The sequence below is a fragment of the Carettochelys insculpta genome, chromosome 1 (assembly GCF_033958435.1).
Source record: "Carettochelys insculpta isolate YL-2023 chromosome 1, ASM3395843v1, whole genome shotgun sequence".
NCBI lineage: Eukaryota > Metazoa > Chordata > Testudines > Carettochelyidae > Carettochelys > Carettochelys insculpta.
The window spans coordinates 337,691,813-337,712,188 of record NC_134137.1 but is presented as its reverse complement, the minus strand read 5'-3'; the positions used below and the strand labels follow the sequence as shown (position 1 = coordinate 337,712,188).

Here is a 20,376-nt window from a genome sequence, read left to right as displayed (position 1 = left end):
CCATAAATGGCTATTAGCCAGGGATAAAGTATGGTGCCCTAGCCTTCATAACAAGGGCAGGAGATGGATGGCAGGAGATAAATCACTTGATCATTGTCTTCTGTTCTCCTTCTCTGGGGCACCTGGCATTGGCCACCGTCGGCAGATGGGATGCTGGGCTCGATGGACCTTTGGTCTGACCCAGTATGGCCATTCTTATGTTCTTATGTTCTTATTTTTCTGATTTGTCAACCCTGACTACTATTTTTCGTTCTCTGTGCCTTAAATATTGAGTCTGTTCTGGTATGGCTATGATGTGAAGAAGTGGGTCTGTCTCATGAAAGCTCATCACCTAAGAAATTATTTTGTTAGTATTTAAAGTGCTACTGGACTGTCTTTTCATTTAGATTAGGTTTCTCAATATTAGAATTGAAAAAGCCACATTCAATATTTTCATCTCATCAGCAGATGAACCACTGAAGCTATAAGTATCATGTATCTCTAAATCATCACTGCTGTTAGGTGGGACATTAATATGTCCCACAGTAGATACGCTGAATGTGGTATTCCTAATAGTCTGCTGAAAGCCTGCTGTTGTATTATGGGCAGAGAGCGTCATGTTTCTCTGTGGAGTGAATGAAAATACGCTCATGTTGGAGGAGGCCCTGCCCCAAGAGTCTTCTACATTAGGAAGTGAATTTAAGGACACTTGAACACAAATATCTTCTGAAATGCAGGCATTGAGGTCATGGATGTCATTTATATCAACTCTAGATTCACAATTGTAGCCTGCATAACAACGGCAATAAAATTTTTCCATAAATTCCTGCAGATCCTGAAATGAGGGCTGCCCTTTTACAGAATATTTTCCATCTTTTGACATCCGAATGACAAAATTCTCTGGATTCAGATGAAGATAGTCACTGGAGTTCCAGTTCTTTCGTGCACATGCACCAGAGTCTTGGCATAATGCCTGACTACAGATTTTGGCTGCCATGGTTACATTGATGATATAAGGGTTCAGAGTGTGAGTGAGGTAGCTGTCCAAAGTCTTGCAAGACTTCTGCAACAAGAAAATCATATTTTAAAAGCTCAGTATACAATTCAATATGAAAATGGTTGTCAGTATTATCTCAATAACTTTGTTTTAACTAATTATCAATGTTTCTCTTGAAATATTGCAAATGCAGAAAGACAGTTGTCATTGGTTGTTGGAAGCAAGCAAATGTATCTATTAAATTATTATGCTTTGAAATAATCAGGGCAAAATTATCCTAGGTAGATGATGGACATTTTACTAAGAGCATTCAAATATCAGAAATAAGAAATATTAAATCTTTCACTTTATCTTCCTGTGGCTCACCAGTAGTTTTTGAGTCAGACGTATTTTAAGAAGATGTAAGACTGCGTCTATACCAGCAAGTTTTTTTTTCAGAAAAGCTGGTCCTTTTTCAGAAAATACCATGGAGCTTTTCCACACAAAATGCACTCTTTTGATATGTCATGTAATGAATGCAGCCCATTTTCTAGTGGCCTTCTTCCTCTTCCAGATGAGGAAGGATGCCTTTTTCCAAACAGCGTCTTCCAGAGTCCAAATCATGTGACCTTATGCTAATGAGGTGTGGGGAATTTACATCTGCTCCTCATTAGCATATTTCAGGCTGTTTATTAGCATGCCACTTTCAGAGAAATGGCCTAAGAGACCAAAATTTCTGTTATTTTTTAGGGGAACCTGAAGAATTCTACGTCTTCTCAAATGGTTATTTTAAAAATTATTGTCTCCATGAAACTCTTATTTTTTTCTTCTAAGCTGATTATCCCTCAGCTGCAGAAGCAAGGGTCGGTCAGGTTTTTTTGTTCATTTGGTTGGTTTTATTTGTTTATTTAAGGTTGGAACAGAACACTCCAAGGACTCTGCCTTTGAAATGGAAAGTATTTTGGGAACTTCCTCACATTGAGGAATATTTTCAAAGTATGCCTCATTGACTGACCAATTCTTGTGTAACTGGCACAGGTTTCTTGTTTAGTTGGCGTGGTTTTATAATCAGTGACTGAGGAGGTTGTTTTTTAATATGTTTTGTTCCTGAGACTATGTCTACATGGGGCATTTGGTCTGATTAGGCACCCAACACCTCCTGCACAAGGACAAAGCCAGTACTTGCACCAGTGAAGCTTATCCTGGGGTAAACTGTACTGGTATATGGCTAGGTCTACACTAGCTGCAGAAGATCGAACATTTAGGTTCAATCTTCCAGGGCACCATTTCGCACATGCATGAAATTGCATGTTCTGGGATCAATGTTAAACCCGAAACTCCTTGCAAGCCACAAGGATTAAGGAATGTCAGCAGGAGGAGTGCTCCCATTGACATTCTGCAGTGAAGACAGGGGCCAATGTTGACAGCTGCAAAATTGATTTTAGGGATGCAATTGGCGTACCTAAAATTGCATAGCAGCTTTCGACATTCCCTGTGAGTGTAGACGTAGCCTATATCATGCTAATAATATTTAGCCTACCCTGTCTGGTTTAGGCTTTGTACTGGTGCAGGTACGTCAGTGGCTGCTCATCAATGGCTGAAATCAGGACAATAACCTAGTATAGACACGGCCATGGGAACTCTGGTTTTTTCCCTCTCTTATCAGTTGTGCTGAACCTAACAAAGACTTGCCTTGTATCTAACAAGGCTAAAATGAAACATTTGTTTATTGTTAAAATATTCATGAATAAAACAAGATCTGGTATTTCATATCACGTTATTGCTTACTACCCTGTAACAGCCACCACTAAAAAAAAATAACTCCTTTATTAAGGATACCGAAAAGAATGGGAAACAGTTAAAGCACTTGAAAAATAAAGTATTGAGTAAGGTTTTCATTTTAACAGTAACCCTAATCCCTTTTATCTTTAGCTGGAAACAGGAGGAAGCTCTATCTGACAGCCTTTTAACTGATAATTGGACTTCTGGGGTAGTGGGGAAAGAGAAGTTTGTTTGGATGGCCTGGAGCTGTTGTTGAAATTCAACCCTATGGGCTTGTCTACACTTGCCCCCAACTTTGAAGGGGGAATGTTAATCAGGATGATGGGAGATTACTAATGAAGTGCTCTGGTGGATATGCAGCACTTCATTAGGCTAATTCTCCCTTGAGACAACTTTGAAGTGTTAAATTTCAAAGTGCTGACTTGCATGTAGCTGCTGGAAATTCAAAGTGCCCGCACTACTTCAAAGTGCCTTTACTCCTCAACATTTCTGGCTTTGTCAGAAGTTGCCGTGGAGGATTAGCCTAATGAAGTGCTGCATATTCAGCGCAGCACTTCATTAGTGATCTCCCGTCTCCCTGATTAACATGCCCCCTTCGAAGCTGGGGGCATGTGGAGACCTAGTCTATATATTATTAAGGCAAAACAAGGCTAAGACCTGAAAGGGCATAGCATAGGCTGTGTCTACACTACCGCCTTCCTTCGAAGGAAGGATGGTAATGAGGCTGATCGAAGTTTCCTAATGAAGCGTTGCCGTGCATAGGCAGCACTTCATTGAGCAAATTCCCCCCCGCAACAACTCTGAAGTTTTAAACTTTGAAGTACCAGTGCGCATTTAGCCGTGGTGCACCTGCTGGTACTTCGAAGTGCCAGGGCATCTTCCAAGTCCCCTTACTCCTAAAAATTTTGAGGAGTAAGGGGACTTGGAAGATGTCCTGGCACTTTGAAATACCGGCAGGTGCGCCGTAGCTAGACGTGTGCACGGCAGCACTTCATTAGCAAACTCCAATCAGCCTCATTACCATCCTTCCTTCGAAGGAAGGTGGTAGCGTAGACACAGCCATAGGGAAGATGGGAATCTATGTTTTCTGTTCCCGGTCTGATTTGTACTTGCAAACTTGCTGCTGGAGCAGCACTGACACATTGCAGAATCAGCTGCTCTAAGACCTGGCAAACCTGTACCTGAGTCAAACTGTTCAAGGCATTGTCTTAAGCTACCTCTATGGTCACAGGCTCCCAGCTATATTATAAAAGACCAAGCTGGGTTGACTGGCCCAGGCACACTGTTAATTTTTAGGTGGAAGAAAAGGAGTGAGCTAGGAAAGAGAAGAAATAAGTGAGGGAAGGAAAATAATATGTAAGGGGATCAGGAACCAAAAACTCTCATTTTCCCAGCCTTATCTAGGATTTAGTAGAAGCTGGTGGAGATGGGAATGTCATTTGGTTCCCTGTCTCTTATCTGGCCTGGTCAAGATGCCTTCAGGAGTAGGATAATGTAGGCTCAGTGGTAATAGCATGAAATCCAACCAGGACACAGTGGGAGTGGCAGCCAAGGTGGTCAACATTTCTCCTTCCATTCCACATATCTTTCCCTCTGATATTTTATGAAACTCAGATTAATCTCATCCATGGTGGTCACTTCATATTAACCAATTAAATCAAGTAACATTAACCAATTAAACTACAGTTCGTGAATTCAACGATAAATATTTACTCCCATTTCTAGACTGTGTCCACTTTTATCACTTACGATATGCCAACCAGGGACATTTTTAGGAGTCTTGAAGGGAGCTGTCATAGCAAAGGGTGTCCCTCTCCTTGCCCAAGCCAACCTCACAAGGGTCCCACAGCTGACAGGAAGATGCCTGTCACCTGGCCCAGAGCTGCTGCAGTGAAAGAGGCATGAGGGTGCCTTCTTTTCTTGGGGAGCCTGTTCCGCAAACCCCCCATTTCCAGCCCCATGCCAGATCCTGCACCTGGAGCCACAGCCATCATCCCATCACCCCAGTCATCTGCCCCAGCCCTGAGACCCCTCCCTTAACCCCAGTCCTGCCACAGAATGAATTTTGTTATGTACACCAATATGTAGATTATATGTGAAACATCATCTCCATATTGGTGCACACAATTCATTTCATAGTACAGGTCTTTAATTCAAGCAGTCCAGTCTATTTATTTCTATCTTTTATGCAGAGGTGGAAAAAATACCCAAAAAGTTACTCAAGAAAAAGTGCAGCTGCATTCACTTCTGTATACTTGAGTATAATAAAGATGTTGAGATCTGTGTTTGTATGTGCATCTGTACTTTTACTCAAGTATTTTTCAAGAGGTACATCAGTGACTTGTACTTAAGTACATCGCCCACTTTTACTTAAGTAATTTTTTGCATAATTTTGCCACCTCTGCGTTTATGTAATGGGTTGTGGTTTTCTCAGACAATTTAGAGCATGGGTCTTTGAACACACAACCCACTATCTTTCCAGTCTTCAGAAGAGCTAATGGACTTCACCATTACTGATTACATCAGTTAGTTTACTTCACTTTTATTGACTGCAGTGGCACCCAAGATGATCTGGAGACCCAAATTAACACTTTCAAAAACACCAGCATGATTTATGCACTTTTGAATATTTACCTGTTGTCTTTGCTCTAATGAGCTTACAATATGGGAAAAGCATTCAAAAGGGAAGCGATATCATCAAAATAGTCAGAAGAATGATCAGCATGAGTAGTGTTTAGGGAGAGAACAGCTGAAGGTATTTTAGCCAGCAAATTTTATCTGATTAATTTTTTGGAGGAGTTATGACAGAAGTGGGTCTGATGAAGGGATTTGTATGAGGAGGATAATGATTTGACAGAACCACTCAGAAAGCTTGTTCCATGAACAGCTTTGCTCACACAAGAACTTGAACAATTGTGCGTATAAATTATAATCAGTCTAAGCAAAAACTCATTTGCTTACACTAATCACTTGCAAATGCAATTCTAAAGGCTGTTCCCAATGTAAATTCTGTCATAATAATTGTGCAAATGATATGCATATCAAAACCAAGCATGTACAAATTGAGTCAACATTTAGACTCTTGAAAATTCAGTCCTTAGAAAACTATGAATATCTCTGTGGGTATACTTTTCTGTACAAGGGACGCTAACAGTGGTGGCCAGTCCAATTTCTTCCCTTTAGCAGACTGGCAAGGGGTGGGGGAACCATAATAAGTGCACAAACAACATTTTATAATAGGCTGACTTGACTATAAATGAATGGGCTAGTTCAAAAGATTTTTTCAGGCATCCTCAGAACAGTGTTTCTCAAACTGTCTGACCTTCCTAAAGTAAATGAAGAGGGAGTGGCGGGCGGGGGGAGGTTCTCTTTTACCATTCATCTTTCTCAGAACCTGTATCTACACTAGCAAATTCCTTTGAAAAAAAATAACAGGCCTTTTCTGAAAGACCCCATGGAGCACCTACACACAAAATGCACTCTTTCAATCTGCAATCAAAAGAACACAACACTTTTTCCAGAGCCCCTCTTCCCCACCCAGATGAGGAAGAACACCTTTGTCCAAGAGACTTTTTCAGGAAAAAACGTATGTAGACACCCTGGGAGTCCTTTTTTCAGAAGCCCAGTCCCTATGTGGATAGGTTGGTGGCTTGAGCATTAGCCTGCTAAACCCAAGGCTATGAACTCAGTGGGGTGGGGGGGTGGTATTTAGGAATCTGGGGTAAATAGATTTTTTTTTTTTTTTAAAAAAAAAAAAGCTACGGTGCTTGGTCCTCCCAAGAAGGCAGGGGACTGGACTTAATGATCTGCTGATGTCCCTTCCATCTCTATGGGATGTGTGATTTTTTCAATGCCAGTCTATCGAAAGAGCAGATCAATTTTTCGATCTGCTTTTTTGTGTGTGGATGGGCTCTTTCAAAAGAAGTTTTTTCAGAAGAGATTTTCCAGAAAAACTTCTTTTGAAAGATCACTGCAGTGTAGATGTAGCCCTATAGAAGTCAGTCGAGGTACTATCATCCTCTGCACAGGGAACAGAGTATAGGCTAACCATGGCATTTAACAGATTGACCCTTTTAACATTTTAAATATTTTTCCTAACCATACCCTTAGAAATATCAACAGTCCAGGAGGATGCTGCATCACACAAGGCCTGAACACTTTTCTGCACCTTAGGACAGAATGCTATGAAGAAATTTCAGAACTCCTAAATTAACCAAAGAAGTGACAACCTGTCTGCAGCTAGCCTAGTAGCTTGTCTAGTCACTCATCTCTAGCAGCACATGTCAGATTAAAAGCTGGGTACTGACTCATATATTAAGACTTCCAGGATGCCAGCAAGTCTCAAAGGTGGTTTCTTTCTTCTCAATGAAGACTCTGGGGCTGTGTCTACACTCACTCCCTACTTCGAAGGGAGCATGGTAAGTAGGGTGTTGTGAGATTATTAATGAAGTGCTTCACTGCATATGCAGTATTTCGTTATGCTAATACTCCCCTACGGCAACTTCGAAGTGTTAAACTTCAAAGTGCCGGCTTGCGTATAGCCACGGCTAACCCACCGGTACTTCGAAGTACCTGGGCAACTTCGAAGTTCCTTTACTCCTTTAACACTTTGAAGTTGCCACAGGGGAGAATTAGCTTAATGAAGTGTTGCATATGTACCGCAGTACTTCACTACTGATTTCCTGACACCTTATTTACCATGCTCCCTTCGAAGTAGGGAGCTAGTGTAGACACAGCCTGGGTCATCTGAAAACAGCAGAGTTATTGTTTAAAGTAGAAATTCTGAGACCAGTAAATAAATTATAATTAATATGTTGGATTTTCATCTCTAAGGAAAAAGAATAAATTGCTCTTTAAAAACTGTTTGTAGTTAATCTGACATACCACACTCAGCGTTAAATTCAGGTCTCCCCAGATTACAATTCCAGAGACACCTAATGCAGCAGATTCGCCAATGGTATTCACAAGGTCATTCTGAAAGCAAAGGTGCAAGCATAAATAGTAAAATAAGTATGATTCAGTAATAGGCAGTACATATAATAAGTTGCATAACCAGAATAACTACCTTGAAGCAAATAACTAAACGTTACAGTCACATTCTGTTCTCAGTTCTGCTGGTGGATTTTGGGACAGAGTTGAGCAGATGATGCAAAACAATATTGCCTCCTAACACCATTTGAAAGGTTCAGAGACCTAAGATTTAAATTGAGCTCCTAGAAATTCATGAGACACAATGGCATGTCTTCAAGCGGATCCTTTTTGTCCCACCCACTTCTTACCTCCCATCAACTCTATTGGCTACTCAGAGTTGGTGCTGTCCAATTCAAAAGTGATACTTGAGGCTGGGACAAGAAGGCCTCATTCAGGGAAATGCTTTGGCCAACAAGGGGAGCCAAAGCAGAAAAGCAGCAGGAAGGAAAGTCAATGCCACTGGTTTCCTCTGCTCTCCAGGAAAGGAAGGACACAGGGTACTCCCAGACTTTACACATAGGCAAATTTAAAAATATTTGTTTATATATTGTTTAGTCACATCTAATCCCAGGTAACCCCACTGACTTCAGTGGAGTTTCTTCAGATCTACAAAATTATACTGCAAAAATGACAGCAGAATTTGAGAGCATGTTTAAGAATGGCCCATAAAGGAAACACTCGGTGCACATGTACCATTTTAGCCTCCCTATGTTGTATATAAAAAGTTTTTTGTTTTGATTTATTTTTAAATTCTGTTCATTTTTTTCACATCAGAAATTCACGCCCTGACCTAGTCAAGCAGGCTCCCGGATAGCAGGGAAACTAGTGAAATGGTAACATCCCTAGAGTCCAGAGAACAAAACCCATGAGCAACAGGGTGAGGTAGGGGTTTGCTGTTAAAACTTTGGTTTAGTTGCTTTGTTAATGCCTAATTAACAAAAAAGTATTTAAATTTTTAGAGAAAGGAAGCTGCTATTGAAGAGCTGACAAACTTGCCTCTTCAGCTGGAGATTTAGAATGCACAAAAGACATCCTTGAGGTCTTAAGGTCCTCTAGCACTGTGGTTATCAACCAACAAGACACACACTGAGAGTACATAGAGGCCTTCCAGCTCATCGAGGTGTTTGCCTGGTTTTACAATTATAAATAATGCACTAGTGAAGTCAATACAAACCAAAATTCCATCCAATGACTTCTTTTATATTGCTTTACACTCCACATCTGAAATGCAAGTACACTAATTTGTCTTTCAATTGAGTCATGTAATAAGCATATGATAAAAATGAGAAAGTAAGTATTTTTTTCAGTACTAATGTACCATGGTCCTTTTGTATTTTTATGTTCAATTTTTATAAGCAGTCAGTTTTTAGGAAAGGTAAAACTTTGGAGACAAATCAGACTCTTGAAAGAGGTACTGGAGTCTGGAACGGTTGGCTCTAAAAAAACCTGGGTCAATCACACTTTATATTCTTAACAGCTCTTGAGGTAAAACTCGGCAAAAACATATATTTTTTTAAAAACACAATCTTCATTCTTTGTTTAAGTATCATTAAAAATTGCCTCTAAGTCAGTTTTTAAAGGCCCTAACTAGTCACCTAAAACAACAGCTTATTCATATTTCCTTCAATTAACATGCAATAACATTCTTTACACTTCCATAGCATTTCACTACATGTTGGATAAACTACTATTCTTAACTTACTGGGAAGAAGTTTGGGAGTATTCAACCCTTTTGGCTTGACCGAATAGAATTGATGAATTAACTTAAGTTTTGTGACTCTGTTTTAACACTTTCATTTCAACACAAGTCCATCTATTTGTCCAACACCCTCCTACCTCATTTCCACAGGTTACTTTAATCAACTTGCAAATGTGTTGTGCTTTTTATTTAGTGTGTCTTTTATTACAAATGTTTAAGAGCTAGCCCAGTCTCACTCACCTGAGAGAGATATTCCTGACTGAAATCTGAAAACACTGGACGTGTATAAACAAAAATGGGAAGTGGACAGGTGGCATTGGAGACATTAGAAACTCTAATGGCTTCTTGAACTCTATTACGAACAAAGAGTCGTGCATTTTTGGAAGATCTCAAGGCCATTTCCAGATAGACAGATGGGTAAAGTGCTGTGCTTTCCTCCCACAACCAATTAAGCTCATTATTTCTTGCTATTTCAGTATCTAAACAGCTTCCGGTATAATTGTGGGGATTTTGGTTGTAATCATAGTTATAGCAGTCAGGGTAAAGGTAATATCCCCACAAATAATTTGGCTTCATTGATATTCCCAGTTTTAAAGATTGCAACATAAATGATTTTGCTGCAGCTTCAAATTCCATTTTGGCTAAAGTCCTGGCTTGAGCTTCTGATAGGCTTAAATCTTTCTGCTGAACATACTCAACAGACTCCTGTCTGTAAATGTCTTTTGATCCCCAGTTCCGTATCCATAGTGGCCTCCAGTTTTCCCAGTCAATGACAGCCAAGCCAACCTGTTCATCTGAAGGCAAGTAGAAATTAATGTCATCCTTGGCTTTCTTTAAATGATTCTCCAGAGAACAGAGTTGAGGGATCCCACCATTAAATGAATCATGAGTGTTCTCATCTATGTAAGGATAATTGCCAAACCTGTCTGCATAGAATATAGTAATACTCTGATCTGTGGATGTCTTCAATGTGCTTCCTACTAAGTGAAAGAGTCTCATATCCAGCTGAACTCCAGTCTTCTCAGTGCAAAGCTCTGTAGGTGCATTCCAGATGGAGAGGAAAGGCAAACTGGGGATAAGAGGCCGGGCTCTTATATGCAAAGATGAGCAGCAAGTAACTAGAATAATAATGAACACTAGCCAGGATGCTCTGTTAGAGGTGATAAAGCTACCATAGCTTTGGACTTGGCTTAAGGTTTCCATGTCGCTTAATGAATGGCTCAGTATATACAGTGGAATGAGCTGGTTCTGATCAAGCTGCAAATAAACGCTCTACATTTGTTCACAGCCATGGTAGCCAGTCAAAGACTTTAGTAAAATAATATATTTCTTCAAATGGAGTACACATTCTGGAATATGCCTTAAGGTAAAACGGGTGTGTTGAGTAGGTCATGTTCTTTATTGCTTCATTGCACATTCAAGGAAGCTTCTCAGTTGTTCCCAACCTAATGCAGAAAAAGAGATTGAAGTCATCCTGATGTGAAGTGGGATATCTTGTTAGAATATCCTTAAAACATAGACATAATTTGCAGCTATGGAAATACTGGCATTTTTCAGGGAGCAGAGACTACTCCTACTCACTGAAAAAACAGCATAGCATCACAGAATCAATAAAATACAAGATATAAGCTGGTCTGGGAAGAACAAGGAACAGAGTTGATACCCCATCCTACTTTTGATTCTGCCAGGGACTCATGGCTTTAGCTTTGTTCAAGGTCAATGAGCAGTTGGTCCCTCTACTTATCCAATAAGAATCTGGGTATAAGAATACTTATCTATCTCATGAGGATGTTCTGAAGCTATTCATTTTTCAAAGCACTTTGAGCTGTCCAAATTAAAGATACTGTATGGGTAATTGTTATGACCATTTTCTTGCTCTAATTAAAAACTGTGGGTGATGTTTTCTTCTGATTATGTGTTTTGTCTTGTATTCCTATTGCATTCCTCTTCTTATCAATATACTGTACCCCTAAAGTAGCATACGCATTACAATATACTATAGTAGCTCTCTTTCTTCCACTTCTGAGTCCAGTAAACACACTTGTATGCCTATACGTCAAACTTTACTAAAAAAGTATGGAACTTTTTCATAATCTAAGTTGTTGTGACAATCCTTCCTGCAGAATATTTTTATTAAAACAATATAGTGATTGTATCAGCAAGTGACTTGCAGCATGAAAGATCTCTCGGCAAGGAATCCATGGAAAATAAAGTTTGTGATCTGCAGGCTTGATTATGACCAGACTTATGTGGGTTTGCAAGATTATATATGACTTTCCCCATGCTGGTTCCCTTGGCAGTGCTCCCCTTCCCAAATGGGTGGTAAGAAAGGTAGGCCATTGCCCTGTGTCACTCCTCTACACAATCTAGAAGAGCCAACTCTGTATGAAGTGTTAACAAGTGCACACTGCACTCTTGCAAAACATGGTACAGAGGCCATACTTTTCAGAGCTCAAAGATGAGTTATGCCCAAGCCAGGCCCAAAGACTTTAGGACTCAGCTTTCCTTGTGGGGCATGGTGCCTCCTCACCACAACTAAACTCTTTAACTTGAAAATAAATTAATACAGTGTGATGGGGTAGCCTGTCCCTTAAGGGCAGGACTGCTTATGGATCAGTCCTCCCCATCATGAATTATGGTCATTAAGAATATTGGGCTGTCTGAGACACAAGATGTAAGGAGATATGGAAAGAGGGGAAAGTGTCCTGAAAAGAGGAGCAATTAAAAGAAATTTCATTACAGTGTCTTTAAGGACTTGGAAGCTGGAGCCTTAAAGAGAGGGTGGGGCCACTCTTTCTCTCAGCAAATAAGAAATGAAGTGAGAAAGGGGCCAGCCTGAATGCTGCCTTCTCCTTCATAACAGGGCAGATATTTTTAGAAACTACAGGGAAGCAAGAAGGCTCCTGCAGGGCTCTGAGTTAGCAGGGAGATGAAAGCAGAAGAGACTAGCGTGCCTGCTGAACTTTCCCAGCATTGGTGTAGATGGACTGATTGATAAAATGGTCCAGCTGGACGAGAAGATGGTTAAAGCCCTGAAGCTGCCCTTCACTACAACCCAACTCCACAGAGAAGGTGTGTGAGAAGCCCTTATCTAAATGAGAGAAACCATCAGGGCCACAGGGAATGTAGGCTGGCATGGGCCAGAGAAGTGGTGAAGGTTTGTCTGTGTCTTGTTCTGCCTTTGGGGTTGAATAAATTAGACAGCTAAGGGATGCTCTTCAATATGCAAGCCTCATGGGACTTATTAAACCTGCTCACTCAGTGAAACCTAGGCAAAGATGGCATTTTACTGGGCCAACAGGGCCCTGATGGTGGGGGATGCACCAGGGCTGAGGGTTCCTTCTACATGCAAATATGGGTTATAACATGGACACTGTTCAGATCTAGAGAGCTCAGTGCTAGGTTTGCAATGCCTTCTGTGTACTGTTTAGTTGCAGGGTAGAGGAAAGCCAGGTGTTAAGGAACCAGTACAGTCTGAATGGGCAGCAGAGAGGTGGGAGAAAGAGAATGTAGGAAAAAAAAAAGGGTAGGGATGAAGCAGTGCAGATTAATGACTTTCCCAGAACAGCTCCTTGGGGCTTTGTGCAGCCATGTGGAATTCAGAATAAACTGAAAGATATCCTAAGTCATATGAAGGGCCAAATCAGCGCTGAGCCATCTCCAAGATCAGGGAAACTCTACATTTACCCCCTCTGGCTTTGGTCATGTGCTAACCACAGCTCACCTAAACCCAAGAAGTAATCCCTCCCCCGCCCCGGCATCATTTTCCACAGACTTTCTGTAGCCATTGAAACAGGTGCTGGGTGCATTCCTATTCTTCTTGTGCCTGATCAGCTCTGCTGACTTCTTGTTAGCCGGTGGCCGGGTAATGTGCGGTGAGGTACTCCCCTGGGTCCTAAACAACCCAGTTTTTTTACTGTTAGAGCAGGGAGCTGCTAGCACTCCTACGGCCAGGCTGTAGTAACCAAACGGTTAAAGTTCTTTTTGTTGTGCTGGCTGTGTTGCAGTGACAAAAGGGTTAACAGCAGTCAGGCTCAGAGCTTAACTAGTTACAAGTTTATTAAGCTACAGTTATAAGCGTGTGGTTACAAAAGGCTATTGTCTACTTCTTATATGCTAGCAAAGTACAGGTGTTAACAAGTTACGTTACAATCCAATACAAAGATATCTGTTACCATCTAACACAATGATATCTTGATACAACGACATCTAGTTACAGAGCTTTAATTCTTTAGCTGTGCACAAAAAAGTTGGAGACCTAGCATGGGTGTATCTTACCCTCTCTGCGTCTCTCGATACCAGCGTAGCCAAGCCGGATCGGTCACTCAATTCTGCGGAAAGAAGAATACGAGGTTGGGCGTCCCCAGTTGTGGACCTCGGAAGGCAATCACCTGACCTGACCAGCAGGTAGTTGGTGGAATGCACTCAAAGTTAGAGTTCTGCTGGGCCCACCTTTTATACCCCTTTTTGGGTTACGTATTCTCTTTCTTATCTAAGGTGCCAGATCATACTGGTCTGTCTTTGTGACGCCAGTTTGTTACAAGGGCAATTCTTACTTAATTTGCACTTGTAAGACAGGAGATAAGCAATTTGAGAGTACAGGACATTCTTTTTGTGCGGGCGGAGATTTCTCCTTCTGGGATGGTTGTGTGGTCATCGAATCCATCAATGCCAGCTGCGGTGATTTCTTGAGGGTCCCCCCCTCTCTTGTTGACAGTTTGGCCTGTTAGCCTTTTAGCTGTACTTTCTGCTTCTCAGGGTCATGATAAGCTAGCACATCTGGGCCTCAATGAGGGCATCAAAGACTGTGCTGTCAGCAGCCATTTCCGTGCCCTGTGCGCTCCTCAGTGGGGGGGGGGGCGGGGCAGCGAGCAAGCTGGCTTGTAAGGGGGAGACTTTGTCTGGCTACACTTCTGCAGGGGGTTTTCCTTACCTGCCCCCTGGGGAAGGTGAATAGTGCCACTGCTAGTTTCATGCATTCTTTGTGTTCCTCAACCATATTGTGCCTGGGCCCACCATAATCTTACCCTGAGTGAATATCCATCTTCTTTCTTGCACTCAGTCATTATACTACCTATTTTCACAATACTACCCGTTTTCTCTAGATCTTTCAACAGATTCAAATCTGAGTGATTCCATGGCTGTATCTACACTAGCAAGTTTTTTCAGAAAAGCCAGGCCTTTTTTGAAAAAAACGCATTGAGCATCTGCATACAAAATGCACTCTTTTGATCTGAAATTGAATGAATGCGGCCATTTTTCCAGGGACCCCCTTCCTCTCCCAGATGAGGAAGAGACACTTTTTTCCAAAAGATTCTTTAAAAAAAGCATGTGTAGATGCTCCATGGACCCTTCTTTTGAAAGAGCAGTTCTCATGGTGCCAGATTTTTTAATCCTTGGCCCATTCTTTCAACAGAACAGGGGCTGTATGGACCCTCTCTATCAAAAGAGCAGATTGGTCTTTCAATCTGCTTTTTAGTGTGTGAATGCAATCTTTCAAAAGAAGTTTTTTTGGAAGATCTTTTCTGGAAAAAACTTTTTCAAAGGATCTCTGTAGTGTAGATGCAGCCTATGAGAAAAGTCTTGTCTGATATAATAACTAACTCCGTCTTTGCTTAAGTTAAAAATCATGCCCTCTGTTCCTAGAGTTTGTGCCGGTATCAAGGAGCTCTACACTTGTGTGGGCAGACATACTGCATGCACATATGCTAGGCAATTTATACCTTAATAATCCAGGAAACACTGGCTATGGAATTTGGTAGATCTATTTTTAACAGTGGAGTTCTATAGTAATATACTGTACGGTTCTAACATACACTGTATGTTAATAGAATGATGTGTAGAGACAAGCCTTTCTTAGGAGAATTAATGTTGAGCAAGTGAGTATGGAAAAGTCTATGGATTAACCTATTTGCCATACGTAACTATGCTACTGGCAAACTCCTTCCCTTGGGATTTGTGACTTTACTGCCCAGTGTGCTAGGGAAGATTAGGGAGGATGGTGCTGTACTAACAGTAACATTTTTACTGCTTGATAGATGAACATTCTCATCTCTGATTGGTTAAGGACGTATTCCGGAGCAGTGGAGTTTCCCTTTATGCTCTTTACGCTATAGAGTAGTAATTTAAGATAGGTTGGATGCCTCTGCAAATTGAGAGTTTTTATCAGCCAGCCTTCCGGATAATGATTCTTGTGCGACTGTTATCCAAAACAAATGTCTCCCATACTTAATAAAGGGGACAGCTGGCAGAGGGAAACTGAGAAGAAATCACTAGATCTTTTATAGAGCATTATCTCTGGCTGATATTGCTAATAGTTTCCCTAACAGAGGTGTTGGGCATTTGTAGCGGTATGTGCAGTAATTGAAAGCATTACTGAAGTAGCTAGGGAAACTACTTCTGTAGTCAGTGCGTTACTATTATTTATAATTGACTGTCTCTCCTTGGGGGATAGGAGAGGCCAAATTTGGGGATACATGTCAACTTCCTGAGTAAGTAAATTTTGCCTGCTTGTGATCAAAGTTGAATATGATCAGGTTAGACATTATGGGCTACCAAGGGGCTCAGCAGAAACTGGTCAGATCTTACAGAGACACTGGACTAGAAGAGCTACTACAGCCAGTTGTGACAGCGGATGTTGATGCTTTAAAAAAAGACCCCTCACATGATAAAAGACACATAAACTTGTTTTGTAGATGTTTGGGCTCAGGCTGGTGTTCCACATGGGGGAGGGTCTTAAAGCCCAGTTCCAAACCCAAACATCTATCCTGTGATTTTATAGCCCTGCAGCCTGAGCCTTGTGCACTCAAGTCATCTGACATGGGCTTAGAGGCTATGTCACAATTTTTTGTTTTTTTTTATATCATACTATAGCTGTACTATAAGTCAATAGGGAGAGAAAAGAAGTGGAGTGTGAGGGACAAACCACAGGGGACCATGATAGGGGCTTTTCCATAAGGCCAAAAATTAACCATGGTAAGGCCGGAAGGTTCATAAGTTGGCTTTGCTTTCTTCTCTGTCCTATTGGTGCTCTTGGTTGGGGGAGATTCATCCAGGGTGGGGTCTTTATCATCCCTGGCTTTCATTTCTATTTTGGAGCTGTTGTCTGGTTTCAATATGTCAGAAGCAGAAGGAAAGTCATCCCCAAACACTGTCTTCCTATAAAGAAATTTCTGATATCAAATTATCGATGGCTCATATCCATGTAATTCATTACAGTGCTCCAGAGGGTAGCTGCAATATGTACAGCAGTAACAAGCGATCTGAACAAAGTGTACCAATGCCATGCTAATGCTGAAAATACCATGCCAATATAGAAACTTTGCTTTGATAAAAAGTAAAAGATGATGATTTTTATGGAGTATAATTATGTTTCATGTAATTCCATTGGAAATTTTTGAGGGAAAAAAGAATGTTTGGAAGTTTCTTTACTCTTCTGTCAAGCCTTGTCTTCTACAGAAGTCTATAGAATTTGTATTGGGGAATAAGGAGTGAACATGTGGGAAAATATGGTTTTATATGATTCATTTTGGATATTCATATGATAAACTACATATTACCAATCAATTTCACCATAATATAATGTTATAATATATCCCACTCAATAGTCAAGTATTTTTAGGAAGGGTCTGATCCTGCACTATTGAAGTCACTCATCATGTCCTGTTGACTTCCATGAATGAGATAAGCCCAAAGTGTGCAAGTAGCTGACCTGCTGTTTGATTTAACTTTACTTTTCTGTTTTGCTGACCACTGTAACTTAGAACTTCTCCACATTAACCAAATAAGGAACATTTTTCTGTTGTAAGCCACCATGTTTATACTGTGGCTCTAAATTAGTGCTTCCTCTAACATTTTTTTCCATCCATGAGCACCAAGGCAAGTATGGATGTGCATCACCAATAAAAACATATGCTGTCCACTGTGGGTGACTCTGAGCACTCTGGCAATCAACTGGGCAGCACCTGACTCTCTCCTGGGCTGCCACCCAAGCGTTCAGCTTACAGAACATACTGTTTTGGAGACAGAACAAGAAATTATTCTTGGAAATCATGGGGAGCAGGAGCAAATATCTTCCATTTATACATGAACAACTAATCATATAAAATAAAATTATCACACATTGTGCACAGGAATTCCTACCCCGAAATAAAATTGGAGCAGTAGAGAGCACAAATTTGACTTTATTAAATTTACTTGTAAATAGATTTGACTGAAACATCATGGATGTGGAGAAAAGGTAAAAATGACTGCGTTGTATATTACATTTATCAGCTTAGCTAAAGCTCCTCTGGATTTGTCCAATCCTATTAAAATTTGTTCAATTGATTGTTGGGAAACTTTTGCCTTCAAAGCTTATGGTAATGTATTCTTGAGTGTTAAAGTTAATAGACTATTTCACATGATAGCTTTCAGTTAAAAGAGTTGCCTCTGGGGCAGCTCAATGATGACAGGTCTAATAAAAGTTGCTTTTTTTCAGTCTCCTGTTGTGAAGGTATGCCTAAGTGAGCTGATCAATAAAGCTGCCATTGGCTTTGTCAAAAGTCAATTATCTCTAGAAGATATTAACTATAATTGCTCTAGGGTTATCTGGGAGTACATACTGATGGATCTAAGTGCCTTGAGTCTGGGAAAATGGCTACTGCTTTATACTTTTTCTGTTTTAGACATTTGTGTAGGTTATATAGTTCATATAAATTTTCTCTGTTTAATTGTTTGATTATTTGTATATCATAAACTAGATTGCAATTGCAACGAAAGATTGAAAATCTGAGCGTACTATTCCAATGCAATATCATACAATTCATACTCCCTTGGTATAAAATGATGTATGTCCCCCATGGTAACTAGTAGTGCTACTTGGATTAGGTCCAGGAAGTGCACCTAAGGATCTTACTTTACTAGGGTTAGATGGGAGAGTCTAAATTCAACTCTGACATAACTGGTCATAGCTCATTAAAATTGGGTCCACTAAAAGCAGGACTAAGTTTGACCCAATAAATGCTACCACCATCTAACATATACTACCAGCAATGCTGTTAGCCACCCTTCTCCATTTCAATGCAAAAGTCAGTGAATTCATGGATTTGGAGTGCTTACAGTTGCCTTCCTGGAATCCCACAGATCTGAATGATCTGTACCAGCCTGTAGCATGGTGGTTATCACATTTACTTAACATGCAAACAGTCCTTGGTTGACCACCAGTCAGAAACAGTGCTCCCTTCCTTTAGGTGCTCCAGTGGTCTAATGGATGCTAATTGGCTGACTGAGACAAAGACTGGGAGTTCAGGTCCCACCTGGAGCGCAATGCCTTCATCACTGTCGGTTGTAAATAAACTTTGATTCCCTTTGGGTTGCTGGTGGAGCTGTACCACATTTGTGGTGAGATGGTCATGCCTGTTTCTTTCAAGTGATTAAGCTGCACTGGTCTGTATGCCCCACTTAACTGATATGGTTGCCTACTTGTAGCTGCTTGGACATGGTGATAGGTGCATCTTGATCCTGAATGCTCTTTGGGTATACAGCTGAAGATCTTTGGCTGGTGAGGGGAGTGTCTTTCCCCATCCTAGCATCAAGCAGCCAACAGCATATCCCTTGCAGAGATGGCAGATGAGCTGTGATCCAGACAGACAACAGCTTCAGGTGAATGAGCTGGGGACACAGACTCCTTGTGGTCCCATCGTGGACCTCCTTGCCATTGGTTCTCAGCCATGCCTTTGTCAAGCATCATGTGGTCACAGATATGCAATAGCATCTCCATGTAAAAGTGTCATGCAAGGCTCTTCCTCGGGTAAGCACCTCTACAGCTTTCTCTTTTCACTTCCATCTCATTACATTCTCATTCCCATGACTCAAGCCCTTCTAGTTACAACCTGGCATTCAGGTGGAAGCTGAACACGTGAAAAAGTGCAGCATCGATGTCAATACTTGGGAGAACCTTGCTCAGGACCGTCTCCAGTGGAGAGCAGTAAACCACGAGTGGGTGGAACAATTTGAAAGGTCCTGCTGCAGTGTAGACGAAGTGAGGCAGAGAAGAAGAAAAGAGAGTCAAAAACTGCCCCTGCACCCCTCCAACAGTTACCAACACCTGCCTCTTCTGTGGTAACACCTATGGCTCCTGAATCAGGCTGATCAGCCATCAACATACTCTCAAATAGGAAGGTAACATGAAGACATCTGACTTGCTATTGAGTGACCACCAAGAAGAAGAATGTAAATTGGCTGATGATATTGGGGCATTCAAGAATATCTTGATATAGTTACTGAGATATTCCCTCTTCAAAAACACAAAGACTAAATCCCTACATTCTGTAATTCCATACACAGAGTGTGTACATACATTGGAATTTAGTCTTTGTAGTGAAACACAACCCTGCACAGATGCCAATTTTGTACCTGCATCTGATCCATGATCCACAAATATGGTCTGTACAAATTTGTGGATTTGATGCAGATATCTGCAGATGTGCAGGGCTCTAACCATAGCTTTTCATGTTATCAACAACACACCATATTTGAGAGTCACGCCTTTTGTAACCTTTGCAGAGGTGGAGCTATTAGGTCAATGTAGTGAGTGACTTACATTGGCTGGAACACCAGAATAAGATTGATGCAAGATGCCTTTGCTTATAGCTGTAAACTCAGCTATAGTTGCTCAGGAGCAATAGAACCAAATAAGGATGAGAAAGTTTTGTGTTTGAAGAGTGATTAATTCCACAGCCTTGTGAGGAAAGAAGACAACTAAAGCCCAAAAGGCAGCCTAGGAGACAAACCAACTAACTACAGAAGATTCCTGAAGGATTGATTATGCATAACCTGGGTACTCTGGTAACTGTTTTATCTGAATAAACACTAGCTGGCCTCAATCCAGGGGAAAACAAAAACTGAAAGAACATTCAAGGCATTGGGGGGCCATTAGGCACAGCAAACATCCAATTTTCTTCAAGCATCCTTGTATTAATTTCTGTTT

General features: G+C 41.0%; 1 protein-coding gene across 1 annotated transcript; it reads right to left on the bottom strand.

The window, feature by feature from the left end:
- Window positions 1–382: 382 nt before the first annotated feature.
- Window positions 383–10,610, bottom strand: SPAM1 (sperm adhesion molecule 1). The gene is made up of 3 exons (XM_074984114.1): window positions 9,648–10,610; window positions 7,622–7,711; window positions 383–1,042 (listed from the first exon to the last, which is right to left on the bottom strand). The coding sequence occupies exons 1-3, from the start codon at window positions 10,608–10,610 to the stop codon at window positions 383–385; spliced, it is 1,713 nt and encodes a 570-aa protein (XP_074840215.1).
- Window positions 10,611–20,376: the final 9,766 nt, after the last annotated feature.